Source organism: Lissotriton vulgaris, chromosome 12, assembly GCF_964263255.1.
Source record: "Lissotriton vulgaris chromosome 12, aLisVul1.2, whole genome shotgun sequence".
NCBI lineage: Eukaryota > Metazoa > Chordata > Amphibia > Caudata > Salamandridae > Lissotriton > Lissotriton vulgaris.
The window spans coordinates 708717196-708739704 of NC_141700.1; the positions used below are offsets into that span (position 1 = coordinate 708717196).

The following is a 22509-nucleotide window of genomic DNA, read 5'->3' on the forward strand; positions in this document are numbered from 1 at the left end:
ACTTCAGTCTTGGAAAATATGATGTTTGCATTGAAACTGGGGCCTACTCGATATTCATCAGAAACACACACTTCTAGTCCTCATAGAAACATTTTTTCATTTGTAACAGTAACGAAGTAAGTATCTCTATGTGAAATCAAGTGTAAAAATGCTTTTTGCATACTGTTGGAGCACAAAATTATGAACACATAAAATTCTTATACACCACCAGTGCTTAATTTTTAAACAAATAAGTGTGATGCCCAAGGTTTTGCTCTGAAGCTCATGGCTGGTGCTATCAAAGGTTGGGGTGCCGAATGCTAAAGCTGTGTAGTCTTGATTCCACCTAATTTTCTTTTAACCCATCTCCAGACATTCCCTGCACTATTATATTACCATTGTGGTTTCTTTTTTTATCCCTTCTTTAACACTTTGTCACTGTTTTTCCATCTTTCCCCTTCTCCTTATTACCCCCTGTCATGCTTTTTTCTCTTGTGCTCTGTTTCAAAATCTGTTGAGAAAAAATAAATGTCGGCCCCAACAAAATCAGTGCTAGAGGGCCCCACCTGCATCCATTTGCTCAATACAAGTACTGGTGGCCTGCCCATGTAGGATTGTCAGCAGTGATTGCCAATAGTATTGCTAAATGGGCTTTATCAATTTGAAAGGCCTCTTCATGGGTAACGAATACCAACCATAGCTGCAATGTCCCTGGCACCAAGATAATACTATGAGAAGTAAGTCTTCAATGCCACATCATTTGTCACTCAAATATTAGCTTTAAATATATTTGGGAAATTCAATCATTTTTCTTCAAACATAATCTTTAATGCACATAGAGCTACACACACAAAGAACAATGTATAGGTAGATGAAGAGCTGATAGTAGCCCACAAGCTACCCATAGTGCAAGCCGGATATATGCACAAATACCACTTATGCAAAAGATGTTGACAGTTTTCCATACCTTGTCACCACATTCATATCATCAGAATCAGATGTTAACAAACATTTAGCTGTAACACGACAGAGGAGTAATTGTAGAATGTTTTCACTCCAACCAAATACATCAATATGGTGTGTCTGATCCTGTCTCATTGATACCTGTCTCTTGTTCTAGATTCACCTGACTGCCTGAAGTGCCCAGATGACCAGTGGTCAAATGAGAACCGGGATAGCTGCATCCTGAAATATGTGGAGTTCCTCTCCTTCCAAGAGCCCCTGGGTTTCATCTTGCTTGCTGTGGCCACATCCAGTACCATGGTTGTCATCTCAATCTTTGCTATCTTTGTCAAGCACAGAGGAACCCCAATAGTCAAGGCAAACAATCGGGGCCTGAGCTACCTTCTTCTAATTAGCTTGTCACTCTGCCTTCTAAGCACGTTGCTCTTCCTAGGACGTCCTACTGACATCACCTGCATGCTTCGCCAGGTCACATTCAGCATCCTCTTTGTCATGTGCATTTCATGCTTGCTGGCCAAAACTGTCCTGGTGCTGATGGCGTTCCAAGCCACCCACCCCAACACGCCCTTGAGAAGTGGACTTGGCGCAAAGATACCAACCATGATAGTCTTTGTTTGCACACTCATTCAAACTCTGATCTGCACAGCATGGCTGGCCTCATTCCGTCCCTTTGCTGAACTGAATATGAAGTCCCAGACAGGGAAGGTCGTGATTGAATGTAACGAAGGCTCTCCCACAGCCTTCTGGTGTGTCCTGGGGTACATGGCGCTTCTGGCCCTCACCAGTTTTTTGGTTGCATTTAAAGCAAGAAAGTTGCCTGACAGCTTCAATGAGGCTCAGCTCATCACGTTCAGCATGGTGACCTTCTTAACCGTCTGGACACTGTTCCTTCCATCCTATCAGAACACCAAAGGGAAGTACATGGTTGCTGTGGAGGTCTTCGCTATCATCTCATCCTCAATGGGGATTGTAGTTTGCATATTTCTTCCCAAGTGTTACATCATTGTCATCCGGCCTGACCTGAACAGCAGAAATTATTTGAAGGGGAAGCTTCAGTCACTGACATCAAACAATTAAACCCATGGAAAAAATGCACAACCCTCATTGAGAGATAGTAGGCCCCATTCTGATATAACGAGTAATAATGAAATTACAGTAAATTCAGAATTAAATGGAGAATACAATGCAGGCATCCCATTGCTACCACTTTTTCCAAATTTAAAGGCACAAAATAGACCCAACTTTTATGCACTAAAAGCTGCTTCTATTTTGCATCTTTAACTGTGGAAAACAGAAGGGGATATTTACTAAGATTTTGTGCTGTATTTGCTTCACAAAAGTGATGCAATTTGGCGCAAAATCTTTTTTTCCCAATTTACTTCCCAGCGTTAAACTTGTTTAGTGCTGGAAATAATGGAAAAGTAATGCAAAGCAGAGCATAGCACTTGTTCATGTTAATTTGTGCCATCGGCGCATACCAAGGGTGGAGCATGGGTGTTCCCATGCAACCATCCAATGTTTCTCATGCTAAACCCAATTAACTAAATAACGTAGATTGAGTTTAGCGTGAGAGAACTGCACCCTTTTCAAGTAGGCACAAGGAAGGAAAAATGCTTTCATTTCTCCTTCCTTTTACCGACTTTGTAGCCGTGCTTCACTGTGCAGCATGCATACAAAGTGGGAAAAACTTCGCATTGTGTATGTATATCGTATTTTGTACACAAAACCAATGCTGGACTAATGCACACACCCTAACCCTATGGCGCTAAGGTGTGTGAGTGGCGCACAGCAGCTGTAATCAACGCCGGCGCAAGGGAACGGAGAGCCATATCTCTGAAGATTTGGTGCTCTACTGCTCCCTCCCTGTCGCACGACGCAGCACAGACTCGCTTGGGGATGCGCTGCCTGAATTTTGGGAAAATCGCCCCTAGAATTTCTTATACAAAAATGTTGCTTTTTTCCAGTGAAGAAAAGCAAAATTATGGGTCCAACATGTAGAATGCAGTTAGCTGCCCTTGCGAGTCCCATGTACTGCCCAGGTGTTCATGGGCCCTGGGCTGAGGGAGGTCCCATTTAACGAGAAAGAGGCTGCACCTTAGGAGGTGCAGGACCTCTGTTATGACCCAGTCTTTATCTAAACACAAATTGAATGTGGGGAAACCACTGCCTGCCCATTTAGTACATTCCTACCCCTAAACAAACTCTGAGGGTGGCAGGAGCCTTGCCTTCTGGGGACCTTGGATTACGAAAAAAAATATGTAACACTCATGGACATGAAGTACTATGAATAGACTACAATAATCAATTATATGCAAACAATGATTGAATAATTAGATGAATGACAAACCACTCTCCTCTAAACCTGTGTTTTAAAATTACAAATGTTATTTTGAAATGTGTATTGAGTTTAACCTACTTCATATAGTTTCAGATCACATATTCTTCTGTTATTTTTCCAGACTGATTTAAACTGTGATGTACAGTAGAGGTCTCTCGAAGCAGTTCTTGCTCAGGCAATAAATATCCTGACATATTTCATTCTCAGACAACATAATATACAATCAAAAGGAACACAATCTTTGAAAACCCTGTTGATCATATCACAGGTTTGAAAGTTTTTGAAGAATCTCAGACCTACTTCTAGAGCTTATAAAATATCTATGTTGCTTTGTGATGCCTTTTGACCAGTGCATTATACTTTTGATGGGCATAGTACAGACATCAAGGCAAAATTAGCATATGCACAAACAATAGCAGTCGCTCAGATCAACACAGAAAAAACGCCCACAAAATGATTACTTTAGATTTATTTTCAGAAGAGAAGCATCTTCTAAGACCTATGTCGAAGGATATATAGAACTTTGCACCTCTCGTGACCAGAGCCTCCACTATTACAGGGGCATCTAGGCAAGTTCTGGTCACATGGATGGATTCTATTATCTGAATTTCTGCCACAGAAAATGTATCCTTGCACCAAAACTTTAGTTGTAGTCCTATTTCCTTTTGGTGGGTAGCCCACAAGAATGCTGGGTTGGTAAAGGATTTAGCTTCTGGCCCTGGTAGAAGACTGCTTGTTGTACTTTTACGCCTCTGCTTACCTGGCGGGGTTCCAGTGATTGTCGCCTTGCCATAAATAAGACACGTCAACTTCAACTGTAAACTGAATCTCCTTCTGGGGTTTGGACTTTTGGGTCAAGAGTTTCCATTGGTGAAGTGGACTGAGGCTCCACACCTGAAAATGGGGAAACATCCTTTACAACGCAACTTTTACCATGCAGTGCCTTTACGACGCAACTATTACAACGCAAACCATTACAACGCATTGCGCTGGGGGGCGCTCTAGGATAGGGAATATATTTTATTTACTATCCAACACCTTCCCTAGTGTCCACGGGGCCTGGAGTTGGAATAGTAAATTAAACTATTCACTATCCAGCACCCCCAAGCACTATGCATTGTAAAGGTGTGGTTGTTATACTTACGTTGTAAAAGCATGCGTGGTAAAAGCATGCGTTGTAATGCCATACATCCCTGAAAATGTGTCAGTTTCCTGTCTTTATATGAACTGGAGTAACCTGGGCTTGGTGGTTTACAGCTGTTCTCCTTTTCCTCCATCCCCTAACTGACTGCCCCAGGTTGTTGCAAATTAAGAGAAAAGCCTATGACATACAAATGCAAATAAGATTTCTCAGGAAATGGTCAGTTCATAACAGGCAAGTCTTCAGATCACTTATATGACATTTCTATGGCTTCTGTTTGGCTATGAGTGTCATTCTACTGTCAAATGTGTGACACTTTCTCATGAGTAGATCAAAGAAAGCAATAACCAGTGTTTGTGTGTCTCTCTGGGAGTTTTCGCTGTAACCAGACATCATGAAGCAATAAACATTCATCTAAAACAAACCAGGCCTATTGATGCACCAATGATTATTAGCAGAATCAGATCGATGAATAACAACAATGATTTTGTTAATGCTTACAATTGTAAATGCCATAATTGGGAAAAATGTGAGCTGTGAATTGAACAATTCTAGGTCTGTGGAAGGGGGGGTGGTATTTGGAGTTTCTTAATCAATCCTCTTCTTCCCTTCACCCCATTTTCCTTTGCGGTGTCTCACTCTGTTGGCCACTTACCGAGCTGCAGATTGTTCTGCCCTGTACTGTGCAGACAGCAGGCAGGCTGAGCTTGGTGCCAGCCATTGAGGAAGCCTGCTCTTAGACTGAACTTCTGCTCTGGTTGCAGGGCTGTCTCACAAGCCTGTTCTACTGTAAGGCCAGCTCTGTCTGCCTGTTAGCTGCTAGTGGCATTGTCTCACTGGTAGGCAAGCAGGAAGGCTGTGCCCTCTCTGCCTCTCCTAAACTCAGATCCATTTTCAGGGCAAAGGCTGGCTGGTCAGCTCTTATATTAGTGTGTGCTCTCTGATGCTGCTACTGGGACCAGACACACTGCACTCCCAGGCTGGCCCTCCACCCCCTTAAAATGTGAGTGACTGGCGGGCCACTGAGGAATTGTTGACTAACTTCACTAGTAGTCATTATTGTCAATCCATCTGGCTCGGACGGTTCAAATTATGTTTGGGGGATGCTCAGGGGACCGTCAGGAAAGGACTTGATCGACTCCTTTTACACCCCGGGCAGTGCCCTGAGATCGGCTCACAAAAATCTTCTGACGATCCCTCGGACCGTCAAGGCCAGGTGGGGAGGGAGGGCTTTTTTCTCCCTTGCCCCCAAACTGTGGAACACGCTTCCAGCTGACCTTAAGAGCCAGCCATCTCTTGCCCTTTTTTCGTAAAAATCTAAAAACCTGGCTTTTCGCAGATTTCTACCCGTGAATGCGCCTCTCCCAGGTGCCTCCGAACACTCAGCTGCTTTTCCACCAGATGCGCCTTGATGCCTTCAGGTTAAGTTGCGCCATATAAATCCCCAATTCATTCACTCACACTCAAGCCGCTAGAAAAGAACATCCTGCCAACACCGCCTCCTCCACAGCAAAAAGCATTGACAGGGTCAAGTTGGGGCAACTGGGCAACTGCACAGAAGAAACAAATCTGTCACCATCATTCTAAGCCAATCATCTGCTGTGTGCTTGCATGGGGTGAACGGGTGCCGTGCCGCAAAACAGAAAGCAAAGGGGCTACTGGACTCACCAGTGTAGGTCTGCACTGCCATCCTTCTGATCCAGGTGGCTTTATTATTTCTTAATTCAGCATCATGTTGTCCACCCAGAGGAAGTGAGGCAGGCTGGGCTTGACCGGAAGTTGAAGCTGGACTTTTGTCGCACCATGATGTTCTGTCCACAATGTTCAAAACTCAAATTCAATGAAAGGCACAGAAATAAATACGGAACTAGAGAAAGCAGTGCTCAGCCTATTTTGAAGCCATTGATCACTCAAGGAGCCGTTCCTGCACATATCTCATGTCACTCTTATCCTTGTATCTCTTTTTTCCAAACATCAAAAAAGCATCAGTCCACAATGAACAATGAATCACTTTACATTTAGTTATAAAAGCAGTGCAAAATGCTACATACATAGTAAACACTTTGATTGGTTGAGCGTTATGCTTACAACTTCTTTCCTTGCTCATTTCCTCAAATATGTTTCATTACATATGATTTATAAAGCTCAACACACACTCAAGTAGAGTTTATTGCTGCTAGTGTGCTCAGCAAAGCTAAACAGGAAAAGTTCGTTTACTGATTTAAAAGCTACGTGTAGTAAAGACACTCTACACAATGATGAAGATGAGTATGATTTATTAAGCATAAATCCTCAGGTGCACCCAGCTGGGCGGCATAACAATTCTCAACATTCCAAGGCTGCCTCCAGGCTGACAGCTTGGGTAGAACCATCGTGGGGAAAAGGGGAGGGGGGAAACGACAGGCAGGGAGAGATCATTCTAAAGTTACAACACTATGTTTTAAGGGCTTTTTATGAACTTGAGCATTTCCGATGTATCAATGATTTTGACGGATATAGAGTTCCAAGGTTTGGGACCACGTACCCTAAAGGCACGCTTTTGTCTACTGACCTTGCTGATATTTCCGAAATGTGTAGCCAGTGTAGAGGGGGGTACTCATCATGAACATTTTCAACATTATGCAAGAAGTTTTGAAGGGAAATCTCTTCCTAATAGGTAGTCAATTAAATAATCATAGGTGACTAGAGGTGAACTCAAAACTCAGAAGCTAACTAGGCAGGTCTGGATAATTTGGTGATGGTTGAGTGAGGGTTTAGGGCTGCCAATTAAACTGCCTTCTCATAATATAGTCTGGCATACACAAATAAATTATCTTCCTTGATTCTATGAGCAAATTATAGAAAGGTGAAGACTCTTCCTAGCAGCGGTATTTGATGAAAGCTTGTTTTGGTTAATGGCAGACTTGGGAATTAAGGTTCAGTGTGGTATCCAACAAGATGCCCCGGTTCCTGTGCTTGGGCGTGTGTGTGGTAAATAAAATTACCGGGACTATTTTTCTATACATTAAATGACAATAAGAATAGCTCAATAAATGAGAGGCAGAGTCTGTGGTATCTGAGTCATACGGGCTTTAATTAAGAGGCTCGAGACACTGGACATCGGGTTCCATCACCACGAGGGTTCAGGAAGGGATATTCAACATTTTATTAACATCACACATTATATATAGTAAAACTGAACAGTTGCATTGAATACAGTAGGCGTAACAAGTGAAAAGAAGAGAGATAAGAACATATGGGCGTAAAAGAAGGCGTGTAATAGGGCGTACACGGAGGTGTGTGCTAGATGCGTCACAGAAGTGTCATAGATGGGTGGATGCACAGAAGAAAGTTTGCAGGGTCAGCAGAAATCTTTACCCTACATATGCGCGCGCAACTGAGCATGACGTGGTATTGACGTGTAACTGGGGAGAGCTGGGGGGCTTGACTTTAGCACTAGTAGAGGAGACTGGTGTCTGGGATGTCAGAACGACCCTTACCTATAGCATATCTGATATCTGGTGTTTAGAGGATGTATTATCTGAAGCAAAAGGTCTCTCGGGCAGAGGCCATTCATCACTGAATGCTAGTGGGTGCATACGTGTCTTAGTGCAATGCGCGGGGCCATGGGCCTACTATGGCAACGGGTGCAGTAAATTACTTGTAAGGAGACAGGAAGGCCGGGCCCTTTGCTCTGCAGCCGGGAATATGTTTACCTATTTCACTAGACTGGAATGTGTTTTTGCGGAGGCTGAGCAGATAACTGTAGGCAAAATACCGTCTTGGCAGGCAGGGCAGGCCGAGCCGGGCACCGCTTGCCTGAGCAGGAAGTAAGGTAGAGGTCAGGGATGCATACCTAAACTGCAGCTTTCTGAGACAGAAGAGGTTCGGAGCCAGAATTCAGGGCCTGGCTCGGCTGAACCACAAAACGTGTGCTTCTCGATGTTAAAACGTATACCATGTAAATGCATTGGCAACGTAGGTTTTAAGGCTGAATTATCGTTTCATTCATGGAGGATCTGGTAGATGACATATTAACGTTGGACGCAAATGCATATGCGTCTTCACTTTCGGCCATAGAGGGAAAATGCATGGATGTCATGCACATACATTGAACGTTGGGGTACACGATAGGGGACATACTAGGCCATATAAAATTTTCCTCATTCCCTCCTTGTCCCCTACGTTCCCTTCAAGATATATCTATTTTCATGAGACCATCTATCTGTTCATATAACATCATTTGCTCGTCTTTTTTCTTTCGAGCACGAGAACGTGAACGTGGACGGGGAATACAAGCCGTGGCGCACAGGCCGCAAATCACTGGGCCACATTGTAGACAGAGACAACAACTGAATATTATAAGAAATACTAGTCCTAAGAATGCCAGTACTTTCCAACCCCAGGCTGATATTACACTCCAGTGCCAACCGGACCAAGTCCAGGTGCCTGGATTCTGGTGTATCTGATGAGCTATTTTATGAAGCCTTGTTATTGCTGAATACACTGACGGTGCGTTATTAGGAATAAACACACAACAACTGGAGCCGATCACTCTACAAGCTCCACCCCTATCGGCCAGGATGACGTCAAGAACAAGGCGGTTTTGAAGAACAACAAGTCTCATAGCAGACTGCTCTTCGGTTAAGTTACCTGGGGCAGAAGCAGTTTCATTCACTACTGCTTCAAGGGTTCTGGTCAACCTGCGTATTAATTTAATAATTTGGATGGGACCTATGAAGAAAAAGAAACCTTTATTGAAATCCGTATATTGTTCCAATGTAGTCTCAGTCTGGTCGACAATTGGGGACTCAATCTCCCTCCTATGTCTTACATGTACTAGATGGGTATTTCGCTGATAATCGGATGGGGCTAGAAATACTGGTGGCAGTAGGAATGCAATATAACATGTTCCATCCCAATCTAATGGCAAACGTACATAAGCTGTCTGACCACAAATAAAATAGGAATGACGGGAAGCTTTGAAAGTGGACTTTCCTTTATCACTGAATTCGACCACAGTAGTACAATCACTGTGTCCTAGGTGTACTGAACCATTCTTTCTAACGCATAATTCACCTTTCACTGGTAAAACTGTTATAAATGGCAAGTCTGAATTAGTCTCGGACTGAACATTCAGAATCATGAGGTTAAAGGAAAAATTACCTAAATCATACACTTCATTTTCTAGATCGGTCCCTGTCCTTTGGGGAAGACCATCCTTGTCTGGGAAACAGGCTTTATTCATAACTGTATTCAGGTCTCCCCATATCCAATTGCTCTGGGAAACTGTGGACTTACTGCCTAATGAGGACATTAATGCAAACCAGGCTCCGCACAAACCATTGTGCGAAAACGGATAAGGAAAAAGGGGCAGAGCTCCCTTCATTTTCTGGTAAGGTGGGAGTCGTCCTCATACCCAGCAATTCGTGACATTGCTGGTCTGGTGAGAATGGTGTAACATACGGATAAAAGTGTTGTTGCGCAGTGCAAGTCGATAGGAAAGTTCGTGAGGGGGCAGGTCACTGAATGTGTGCTCTACAGTGTCATTAAAGGAGGAATGTACATGTGAACCAAGCGGAGGAAAGAATACATGTAACGCCCAGCTTATACATATGATCGTAAGACTCAGAAAAAACATAAAAAGTAATGTAACGATACATCTACTTCGGAGATTTTTACAATATTTCATTTTCTTAATTTCCTGTCTATCTCTCTCACTATGTGGGTCTATCTTATACATGTCAGAAACCTGTCTAACCGCTTCACCCGAGGGGGACTTAAACAATTAAACGCTGCCTGACTTATTAGACCTTAGTTTGGCTTTGTACTCCTGCTGCGGAGTTTTCTCTAACAGGGGGAGTTTAGTGTCAGTATCTGGATCTGGGCAGTCCTTGGGAAAAGTCTCTGGACACAGTCCATGGAATTTTTTGATGTGGCTGGAGTGGAGCCAGCCTTTGCGTCCCTTCACCTTTACTGCGGTCCTCGTGGTCATCAACACCAGTTTCAGCTCCCGCCACCTGGGCTCCAGAGGGCTTGAGCGATCGAAGTTCCGTATATAAACAAAGTCTCCCGGAACGATTTCATGCGGTTTCACTTGGGTGTTGTCCGGGAAAGCAGCCGCGACCTGTGAACGACAAGAGAGTAGTGCAGACATCAAGGAAGCCAGGTAATCTGTCAGCATGTTACTTTCAACATCAGTGATCTTTCGAGGCATAGGCGTACCCCACATATTTGGGGGACGACCGAAAACAATCTCACATGGAGACAATCTGGTTCTGGAATGGGCTACCATACGCATGTAAAAGAGGGCAACCGGCAAGGCTACCATCCAATCTACACCTTTTTCTGCACAGACCTTCGCTAATCGTGTTTTCAGAGTCTGATTGTGTCGCTCGACGAGGCCAGCTGCCTCAGGATGTCGTACACAGTGAAACTTCCACTGGTACCCTAACAGGAGTGATACCTGTTTCATGAGCTCGGACGAGAATGGCTGTCCATTATCTGAGTACACGACACGGGGCAAACCATATCGTGGGAAAAATTCACGAACCAACTGTTTGGCAGTGGTCACGGCAGTGTAATCTGGGACTGGATACGCTTCTGTCCATCTGGACAGGGCGCATACAACTACGAGGACATACTTGAAACCTCGACATCGATCCATCTGGATATAATCCATCTGGAGGACTTCAAAAGGGTGGTCAGGAGGATGAAATCCACCTCGTTCCACGGGAATGCCTTTGCCTGGATTGAACTGACAACAGATCATGCAGGTACGCACTTTCTGTTTTGCTGCTGCTCGTAAATGCTTGTTGAACCAAACGTTCTGTATGCTGTCTAACATAACTTTTTCTCCTAAGTGTGCTGGACTATGTGCTGTATTAATGATAACTTGAACCATAGAATCGGGGAGAAACCATGTGGTTTTTCCCTTTGTCATCCATCCCTGATCTGTCTGGACCCCTCCTTGTTCAGTCCATTTCTTGATTTCGTCTGGAGTAGCATGTGTCTGTATGTCGAGTACATCTTGTGTGGGATCCCTGACTGTCATGCAATTCGTCAGTGATGGTACTTCGGACTTCGTCGTGTCAGCTGGAATATCTGTATGAGTCTGAGCTGAAAGCTTGGCTGTTCGATCTGCCAGGTCGTTACCCTGGGAAATGGTATCAGTAACTTTCGTATGTGCTTTGCACTTCATGATGGCTATGGCTGTAGGCAAGTGTATTGCGTCTAACAGATCTTGAATGAGGGGACCATGCTGTATCTTGGCTCCATGAGAAGTCATAAAACCTCTCTCTTGCCAGAGGACTCCGAAGTCGTGAACGACTCCGAAGGCATAACGTGAATCAGTATATATGTTTACTTTCAGGTTCTTGGCCCGAATGCAGGCTTGGGTCAGAGCGATGAGCTCTGCTGCTTGGGCAGACAGGGTGTCAATACGATGTGTTTCTATAACTTCAGTTTCAGTGGTCACTGCATATGCGGCCACTAACTCTCCTGTACTTGTTCTCATACACGAACCATCCACATAAAGTGTCAGATCTGGGTCAGGTAATGCAATGTCTGTCAAGTCTTGTCTTGGCTTCGTCATGGTGTTAATGACTTCCACACAGTCATGTGGTGTAAGGTCTGCTGTACTCGAGGGTAACAGTGTAGCAGGGTTTAATATGTTGCAACGTCTGATCTCTATGTGTGGCTGAAATAGAGTCAATTCATATCCTGTCAGTCGTGCTATGGTCAAGTGCTGAGTCTGTGTTCTGTTCAAGAGGACTTCCACGGAGTGTGGAACCTGTACTGTCAGGGGATGTCCTAACACTATGGAATCGCTTTGTCTGATAGCTAAAGCTGTTGCTGCAACTGATTTTAGGCACACAGGCAAGGCCTGGGCTACTGGATCCAATGTACTAGAAAAATAAGCACAAGGCTTGTGTTTTTCTGCTTGATCTTGTGTGAGAACAGATAATGCTGTACCTTCTCGTTCAGTGACAAAAAGTGTAAAAGGTTTGCTGTAACATGGTGTCGCTAAAACAGGTGCTTGACATAGGGCTTTCTTCAATTCGTCAAAAGCAAGTGTATGTTCCTGAGTCCAAGGGAGGACAGTCGAAGTCGCTGCCTCCTGTGTTGTCAACTGTATGAGTGGTTTGGCTAGATATGCATACTGGGTAATCCATTGTCTACAGTAAGAAGTGAGGCCAATGAAGGCCCGTACTTCCTTTTGTGTCTTGGGTTGCGGAAGATGTGCAATTAACTGGATACGGTCAGGTGTCAGCTGTCTACCCCTCTTGGACAGCAAGTGTCCAAGGTAAACCACTTGCTGGGCACAGAATTGTAGCTTCGAAGGGGATACTTTATGCCCCTTTTCGGCCAGAAAATACAAGACTGTCAGTGATGCATGTTCACAGTCACGTTCTGTTCGGGCTGTGATCAATAGATCATCAACGTACTGGAGCAGGGCAGTGTCAGTAGGCATGTGAATACTGTCTAGTTGTCGTTTCAGTGCTTGGCTGTAAATACTAGGGCTTTCTGTGAACCCTTGAGGAGCACGTGCAAATTTGAAGCTTCGGCCACTTAAACAGAATCCGAAAAGATACTGGCTTTCCGGATGGATGGGAACACTAAAGAAGGCGTTCTTGAGATCGATTACAGTAAAGAACGCAGCTTCGGAATCAATGGCAGTCAATAGAGAGGAAATATCTGGGACCACTGGATACTGAGGTATGATGCATTTGTTTAGTTCTAGAAGGTCGATCACCAATCTGTAGACTGGAGGTGCATTTGGGTCAGTACGTTTAAGAATCGGGATAATAGGAGAATTACACACATTGGAGTCAGTTTCTACAACCACTCCTTGAGCAATGAGTTTGTCAATAATTTTCAGTAAGGCCGCTACAGCCTCAGGTGGTAACTTGTATTGTCGGATTCGGGGCAGTACAATTCCTTGCTTGAGAGTGACACGGTATGGTGTAATGTGCATGCAACCTACATCAGTTGGACCTTGCGCCCATAAATGCTGTGGTACATTCTGTAATCTTGGATCAAAATCTCTCAACACATAATGTCCTTTAAAATCACGTAAAAACAATCTCACTCCTTCCGGAGAACAACAAATCACTGCTCCTAGTTCTTTCAATGTTTTTATACCAAGCAAGTTTTCTGGACATGTTTTCGTAAGTAACAAGTCTGTAGTGCGGGACAATGGACCATCTTCTAGGGAAACTGGCTTTGACACCTCGTTAACAATAGGCTTTCCTGAAAATCCCAGGGAAACATTTCTTGAGCCTGAGAGGGGAGCCCCTGGAACCTCGTCATGACTGATTGTAGTTCTGCTTGCCCCTGTGTCAATCAAAAATTTTCTGTCTTTCCCTAATACCTGACTATGTACATAGGGACCCTCTTGATCTACAGGAACCTCGATAAGGGGCAAGCCAACCTCCCTCTCTAGGCTGTTTCATGAATACTGTGGATAATCTGGATAATCTGACTGTGCATACTGGTACATTTGCTGTGTAACTTATTGTGTGGCAGCTATGGGCTGGGGTACGGCTACTGTCTGTTGTGTATTCTGAGGCGGTTGCGTATTCTGCGGAACATGTTCCTGTCTAGGAGGACGCGGTCTTTCTTTCGTCTTACCTGTAGCTATATTGTGTTTCAGAACGGCACATTCGTTTATATAGTGACCTGGCTGTTTACAGTAATTGCATGTCCCTTTTACAGGAGCTGCAGAATGACTGGTCGGTGTCGTACCCCTCTTCTGACTATCAGCTGGGACAGACTGCGCAACTAGTACTTTCATTTTTGTGTCTTTCATGCGTCTCTTTTCGTGTTCTTGCTCCTCTCTAATTCGGTTCTGGTGGTACTGTAACATTTGTAACATTTGGGAAGGGGTATTAGCTTGCCAAGTACTCTCAACCTTTAGTACTCTATTTTTAACTTGTGGTAAGGAATTCTCTACTAGTTTTGTCAAAAAAAGATGTGGGTATGATTCACTACTTGTTTTTAGCCCGCTAATAATAATGAAACATTTCTCGAATCTTGAATAAAAATCACTAGTGTCTTCGTCTTGTTTCTGTTTACAGGCTGAGATCGCATCCCAGTCTTCCTTTTTAGTAGTTAGTAATCTTGGCAAAACCTGTATTAATAACTCGGGCAATGCTCTGGCTTTTTCCCCGAGACCAGTACCAGGGATTCGTGTATTATCTTCGTTTTCTAATTCTGCCCAGTCAATCTTTTTCTCTCCCACCTCCCATTCTTTTTCTTTAAGTTTTTCGTAAATGCCTGCTGGCAACAGTACCTTTAACATTTTAATGATATCGGGATACGTGTACTCCCCCATGCGGAGCATATCTTTTAATTCACGGTGGAACCCTCCTGGATCTTTATCGTGACAGGGCACTAATTTTTTCATTTCCAATAGTTCTATTTTCGTTAAGGGGGTGTAAACAAATACTCGTTCAAGCTCACCACCTGTTGCCCGTACGGGATGAACTTCTCGTAAGGGATTCTGTCTGTCTATGTAAAATGTTTTCCTTACTGGGGGTGGAACGGGAACGGAATGTGGAGTCAGGAAAGTCCTGTACTTGTGTCGCTGTTCTAGAATGACATTAATTAAATCGGTACCTAGGCCTCTCCATCTATTCAGGAGTAACTCTTCCAATACATTATATAGGGGACCTGGATCAGAATGCTGGCTTTCGTACAATGTGATGAGATGTTGGATCATGTACATAGCAACTAGTCGCTGTTCGTCTGGGGAAAGATTCAAAAATGTTTGGGCAACTACGTCATTTTTATATATGGTAGAATTGCTAGCCCATTGGACTGCTGATCGGGCTAGTTCCTGTTCATGCATGGTACTAAGCTCACTGTAACCTATTCGTTGTTTCAGTACTTTATCGGTGGCTTGGAATAGATGCTCAAGAGAACATTGTTCTGGTATGGGAGAAAGAAAACTTTTCTTACATTCTAGACGTATGGGTTTCTCAAAGGGTCTCGCCCTACCTACGTACACTATTCTATTTGGGTTCTCAGTTTCTATATCATCGTCTTCTGAGACTTCATCCTCTTTCTCGGTTTCGTTTTCGTTGGCACGTTCTTTCTCACGTATGTCTTGAATTTCCTTACGTATTTTCCTGTACATCGATTCTATACTACTTTGTTTATCATGCTTTCCGACCGCTATGTTATCACTCCAATTTAACATACGCTTATTTACTTCTCTGTGTGGTTGATCTTGTTCCCTGATCAAACAGTTTATCAAGAACTGTAAAATCAGACGTTGAGTTTCCACCTTTCTATGTGCCATGGCCTCCTGTATACTTTCAGGTCCCGCCCCCGTTCTAATGAAGTGATATATCTTGTCTAATTTCTCTTTCATGCCTGGTAAAGTGATCAAATAATCTGTAACGCGCCTTAATCGTAATGAGTGTAAGACCAATGAGTCTTCACCCGGTACTGGATCATATATACAGTCAGTGAGGTTCTTTCTAAGGGTTACGTATGTTGCCTTTGGCATTTTTTCCAGTGCTAAATCTCGTAATGATATTCGTTTTACTTGAGGAGGGGTAGAGAAACCCCCTCCCGCGGCTCCTAGATGTGAGCCACCGGGGTTTGCAGGAAATGTCGGTGCTGGTAAAGTAGGTGTAGGAAAAGTAGGTTGGTCCTGGGTTACAGGTAGAGTAAAAGGATTGCCAGGACCAGTGGCAGGAGGAACAGTAGGGGGAATCGTGTTATCAACAGGGTTGTGTGGTTGAATATTTGGAGGAGGATTTGTATTTGCATACTCTGGGACAGTGTCGTCTAAGTAGGAAGAAAGGGAAATTTCCGCTGCGGTCTGTTTATGACGTAGCTTAGTCGGGACCAATGGTGGCGGCAAATTACAGGGTACTTCCGGGGTCGCCTTAGGTTGCCCTCGGCAAGAAGGGGATACATGCCTTTCATAAGGGCATTTCTTTGTCTGTCTAATTGTTCTGCTCTAACTTGTTCACCTTTTTCTAGTAATTCTTTTTCTTGGGCTTTTTCCGATGATTCTCTATTTCTCTCTGCTTGCCTGAATTCTTTCTCTGTTCTTTTATGCGCTTCTTTACGCCATAATTCTATGGCATCTTTCTGGGATTGTCTGGCTTTCTTTTTCCACAGTGCTTCTTCTACTCTCATGATGCAATCAGCATCCCATGTCCCTGAAACAGGCCATCTATATTTCTCTTCCAGATCTTTGGTGTAGTCAACCCATAAGTCTAAGTACAGGATGGCATCTAAGCCATGCTTGTGATACATAAAATGTCCGGGAGTGTCCCTAGGCGGGACAGGAACTGCTTCTTCGAGTATCCCTTTCCTGGTTCCTATCTGACGTAATTTCGAAAACAGCGGCATATTTGAACTTACTTGAACGCGAACACAATGAACACAATAATAAATTGCAAACAATCATTCATACCACGACATTGAACACATTAAAAACATTTCAGAAAGATACTATCTGGTACATAGAAAAACATAATAGACATAATTCTTGAAATCTCGAGAGACAATACTAGAATACTGACTTACTAGATGCACTGCTATAACAGTACAGACATACCGGTCCCATAAAGAGACACGTCATACCGTATCCACCTAAGTGAACACGTCGGACCGGGTCTGCGTACCCAGACCCGTCTTGACCGGGCACAAATTAATGAACCCGTCTAGATGCGTTCCCAACAACGGTACTCACCGGGAAGCAAAACTGAAGGCCTCGGAAACTCGACACTGGACTGGACTGGACTGCTACGACGTCTGGCTGCTACTACGCACTACGCATGCGCTTCAGAACAGGTGGGCCTCCGGATACCTCGGACCTTGCTCTCTCGGCTTGGGCTCTGGTCGGGACTCTCCGCATTCCTCACCGCCTCGTCTGGATGCTGGATCGCAGTCTCCGTCTCCTCCGTGGGCCTGAGGGAGTTAGCAGGAAAACCCGCAGGTGTGCACAGAAAGGGGTCCGTCACGGCTGTAGAAGGGGTCAGGGGCCTGCGTTACATCGCCGGCGTGTGGGGAAGGGGAGGGGTCCCTATTCGGGCACCAGATTATGTGGTAAATAAAATTACCGGGACTATTTTTCTATACATTAAATGACAATAAGAATAGCTCAATAAATGAGAGGCAGAGTCCGTGGTATCTGAGTCATACGGGCTTTAATTAAGTGGCTCGAGACACTGGACATTGGGTTCCATCACCACGAGGGTTCAGGAAGGGATATTCAACATTTTATTAACATCACACATTATATATAGTAAAACTGAACAGTTGCATTGAATACAGTAGGCATAACGAGTGAAAAGAAGAGAGATAAGAACATATGGGCGTAAAAGAAGGCGTGTAATAGGGCGTACACGGAGGTGTGTGCTAGATGCGTCACAGAAGTGTCATAGATGGGTGGATACATAGAGGAAAGTTTGCAGGGTCAGCAGAAATCTTTACCCTACATATGCGCGCGCAACTGAGCATGACGTGGTATTGACGTGTAACTGGGGAGAGTTGGGGGGCTTGACTTTAGCACTAGTAGAGGAGACTGGTGTCTGGGATGTCAGAACAACCCGTACCTATAGCATATCTGATATCTGGTGTTTAGAGGATGTATTATCTGAAGCAAAAGGTCTCTCGGGCAGAGGCCATTCATCACTGAATGCTAGTGGGTGCATACGTGTCTTAGTGCAATGCGCGGGGCCATGGGCCTACTATGGCAACGGGTGCAGTAAATTACTTTTAAGGAGACAGGAAGGCCGGGCCCTTTGCTCTGCAGCCGGGAATATGTTTACCTATTTCACTAGACTGGAATGTGTTTTTGCGGAGGCTGAGCAGATAACTGTAGGCAAAATACCGTCTTGGCAGGCAGGGCAGGCCGAGCCGGGTACCGCTTGCCTGAGCAGGAAGTAAGGTAGAGGTCAGGGATGCATACCTAAACTGCAGCTTTCTGAGACAGAAGAGGTTCGGAGCCAGAATTCAGGGCCTGGCTCGGCTGAACCACAAAACGTGTGCTTCTCGATGTTAAAACGTATACCATGTAAATGCATTGGCAACGTAGGTTTTAAGGCTGAATTATCGTTTCATTCATGGAGGATCTGGTAGATGACATATTAACGTTGGACGCAAATGCATATGCGTCTTCATTTTCGGCCATAGAGGGAAAATGCATGGATGTCATGCACATACATTGAACGTTGGGGTACACGATAGGGGACATACTAGGCCATATAAAATTCAATTTTCCTCAACGATCCTGTGATCCTGCCATCGGGTGATACTACTTGAAGACCTTCTGCAAGCCTTCTGTCATTGCGAACACTAGTTTGGAACTTGTGCAAAACTTCAGTGTTCAAACCCTCTTGGAAATTAAATCCACTCCAGATTGTATTAAAGGTTTACTTATCAACCACTATTCCATTATGGTGCTTGTATGCTTTACCTTATGATGAGAGCTGGAGAGGAGACTTTTGGCTAATCACATTACACCCAGAACTATGTCTTACCTCTTCCTCTATGTGCCTGTGATGGCCTGTGCAAGTAAGAGTGGTGAGGCGGAAGAAAGAGGGGGGAGTCAACAGATGTCAATGAGGAGAAATAAAAGAAATAAAAGAAAACCACTTACTATACGCTGAATGCAAGGTAAGTGGTTTTCTTTATTTTAATTTTATTTTCCCTCGTTGTTTTCTGTCGACTCCCCCACCTGCCCCACCAAAACGCTCTCACCTGCACCGGCCATCAATGGCCTGTGCTCCCTTATACAAATTCTGGTCATATTATGAGACTAGATCCAATCTATGTTACACTCCCGATTTTCGTTCTGCCCACTGGTTGCTTTCTGAAACCTCTGTGCTCGTCTTTAGCCAAAGAGCATGAAAGAGGGACTTTTTTAAAATTGTTTTATTGAGGTTTTCAAAAGAGCAAAAACATAGAATGCACAACCCAACATGTTTCATACATTTTGTTCACAGACGAAGAGCAGCAGTTCCTGTACAGTTGGTCACATCGTATTATAGGGGGAGGAAAAAAAAACAAATTGGAGGGAGGGGGAGTCAATTAGCATTGGGAACCTCAAAATGCTTCCTGCTAAACATGGCAACCGGCGCGGCTCTTTGCAGTCAAACCTGCAGCTGGGGGGTCTACTAGCTAAAGTGTTGTCTGTATTGTCTGCAGAGTTCTTGAGTGCATCCTAGGCTCTAAGGTACAACTCTAAGGAGGACCACACATCCTTGGGGTGGTACCTCACTGGCTTCAAATCCCAATATGCGGTCAGCTATTTCCGCCCGTAGGTTGCATTGTTAAGCCGTACTCACAGAAATGTATCCAAACCCTAGTATGGCTCCTAAAGGCCTTCTCAACTCCTTTTGGTGGTGTATACCACACAAAGCGGAAAGGAAGGAATTCCTTTTGTTATTTAACCCTCACACACCCTATTGGTGTCATGCTTCATCATCGGGTTCACCCTGACTCCTAAAGGTCAGGGTGGGCTCAACCGTATTTCAGGGAGCTCTTAGGAAATGTAGACCAGGGGGACCTAAAGATAAAAATCCTACTACACCCCCAAGGTACCCCTTTATTGGTGGTGATGTAGTGGATATTAAAAATGGTAAAAACTGGTCTTCTTTGGAGGTTATGGTCCTAAGACCCTAATAGACTGCCAACATGTTTCAGCCCAAAAATTCTGTAGCTAAAAGTGGTCCTGGGCTTTCGTCAGGGCCCAGTGAATATTCCCTCCCTGGTATTGATCAAAACACTTTTCTTGACCTATATATAAATGGTGGAGGTGCAGAAAGCTGCAACCTTTGTGACAAAAGTGACAATAAAAGCAATATCAGTCAGGAGAATACTTGTCACCCTTCCTCTGGTATCGAAAAAGACCGCCCAATAAGAGGAGAATGCAATTGTCAATGGTAATGTGATTGGGTAGCTTTGTAGTCAAACGTAGTCAAAAGTTCCTGCCCAGTGGTCAACCTATTTGGTATTCGTGATTTCTGGCTCTTCACAAATGTGAGGAGTCCTTATTGCGTATTGGGCTGTTTCCTGTCGCTTGTACTAGGCCCACCCACACAATTGAGGTACCATTTTTATTGGGAGATCTTGGGGAATGCTGGGTAGCTGGAATTGAGTGGTCCCCCACAGATTCCAGAACATTCCATTGCAGAAATGTGAGAAAAATGTATTTTGTTTACAAAGTGTGAGGTTTGCAGAGGATTCTGGGTAAGAGAACCTGGTAAGAACCACGCAAGTCACCTTATCATGGATTGCCCAGGATGTCTAGTTTACTGCATCAATTTAGAACTCAATCTAGCGATTCTGGGAGTGTGGTATTTGACAATCCTACCCTCAAGGATGGGGATGAAAGGCTTATGATCAGTAAGAAGCGTAAACGCCTTCCCCCACATAAAGCATTTGAAACGCTCAACAGCCCAGCAACAAGCCAGTAATTCTCGCTCAATAACCTAGTAGTTTTTTTCACTCGAGCATAACGCTCAGGAGGTGAAACCTACAGTGTACTCTTTTTACCGTGCTTGACCTGGGAGATCATACCCCAAGACCATCTAGACTGGCATCCACAGACACCGTACATTGAAAGAGAGGGTCAAAGGGAGCAAGAATGTTGGAGGACTCTAACTCTTTTTTAATCTACGAAAACTCTTCCTGATAGGAGTCATCCCAGAGAAACTCAGTTTTTCTTTTGAGGAGACCTCTCATGTGGATTGTCTTGGAGGCAAAGTTGGAAATGCATTTTGTGTAGAATTCACAGAAACATAAGAATGAGGAGACTTGTTCTTTGGAGGTGGGACAAGGAGCGTTAGAAATGGCCTTGATGAGACCCTCTCTCGGCACAATACCATCACTAGAAATACGTTGTACCAGATATTCAATGGTCTCAACACTAAAAACACACTTGAGCTTATTAGCCACAATAGCCTTACCCTCCAATCTCTCCAAAACTTTCACAAGATTCTTGTCATGCGACTCCTAGTTCTTTCCAGCCACCAAAATGTCAACTTGGAAGACAACCGTATCTGTGACACCCTCCAAAACCTTCTTCATAACGTGCTGAAAACTGAGACTGCTGAAGTAAGCCGGAACGGCATCCTCCGAAACTGGAAAGTGTTGACGGGTGGCGCAAAAGCTGTCAAGTGCTTGCAAACCGGATCCAGCTCAACCTGATGGTATGCCGATGCTAGATCAATCTTGGAGAAGTACTTCGCACCAGCAAATTTAGAAAGGATGTCGTCGATACGGGGAAGGGGGTGTGAATCTACCCAAATTTCCCTATTCAGGCTGCACAAGTCAATGCAGACCCTGAGAGTCCCATTCTTTTTGCGCGCTTCCATCAAAGCGGATAACCAAAAAGTGAGGACTCGACGGGCTCAATGTCTCCTGATTCACACATTTTCTAAAGCTCCAATGACAGGTCATCCCTGATACTGAAAGGCACATTATGCAATTTGTGTTTGATTCGGAGAGCCCCTTCCTTGATCTTGATAGAGTGCTTGAACCCTTTAACACAGCCAAGCTTGTCACCAAAGACTTTGGGAAACTTCATGGACCAGGAAACTAAACTCTCCCCTTTGGATTGTTCACCCACCACTGAAACCTGTTCAGACGTGCCAGGCTTGAGAGTCATCCAGAACAACCCCCGGTGATTCCAACCAAGAATGTTAAGGCCCTTCTTGGCCACATACACCTTCCTTGGATGTGCCTGTCCTTAAAAACTAGGGAGGTCACAAAGAGCCCCGTCAAATCAATTCTCCTCCCTTCATAAGAGAAGGGACTTCTGTCAGGAAGATTGAGAGGTCTGTTCCCCCATGTAATTTCAAACTCCACCCTAATCATAGTCATCAGTGCCCCCGAATCCACCAACAGTTGCAGACACTTCACATCCACCACCACATCTACAATGGAATCGACACAATCTTCGGAATCATCTTTAACAACCACCACAAAACCGGTAAGTGAGCTAACGACTTCGCATACAAGATCACTCTTAGGTTCCTCAGAGTACACATTTACACTCCCCCGGAAACCGCACATTTTGTTGAAATGGCCTTGTTTCCCACATTTGCGACAAGAGGCATTCTTTGCGGGACACAACCGG

The 22509-nt window shown here is 44.3% G+C and overlaps 1 protein-coding gene across 1 annotated transcript in view; it reads left to right on the forward strand.

Moving 5' to 3' along the window:
- LOC147678061 (vomeronasal type-2 receptor 26-like) overlaps nucleotides 1-2019 on the forward strand; it is a 74516-nt gene extending 72497 nt beyond the window's left edge. Inside the window, exon 4 of the mRNA XM_086945613.1 lies at nucleotides 1100-2019. Within this exon, the coding sequence (XP_086801739.1) occupies nucleotides 1100-2019 (920 nt within the window). The remainder of the gene's footprint in view (nucleotides 1-1099) is intronic.
- The last annotated feature ends 20490 nt before the right edge of the window (nucleotides 2020-22509 follow it).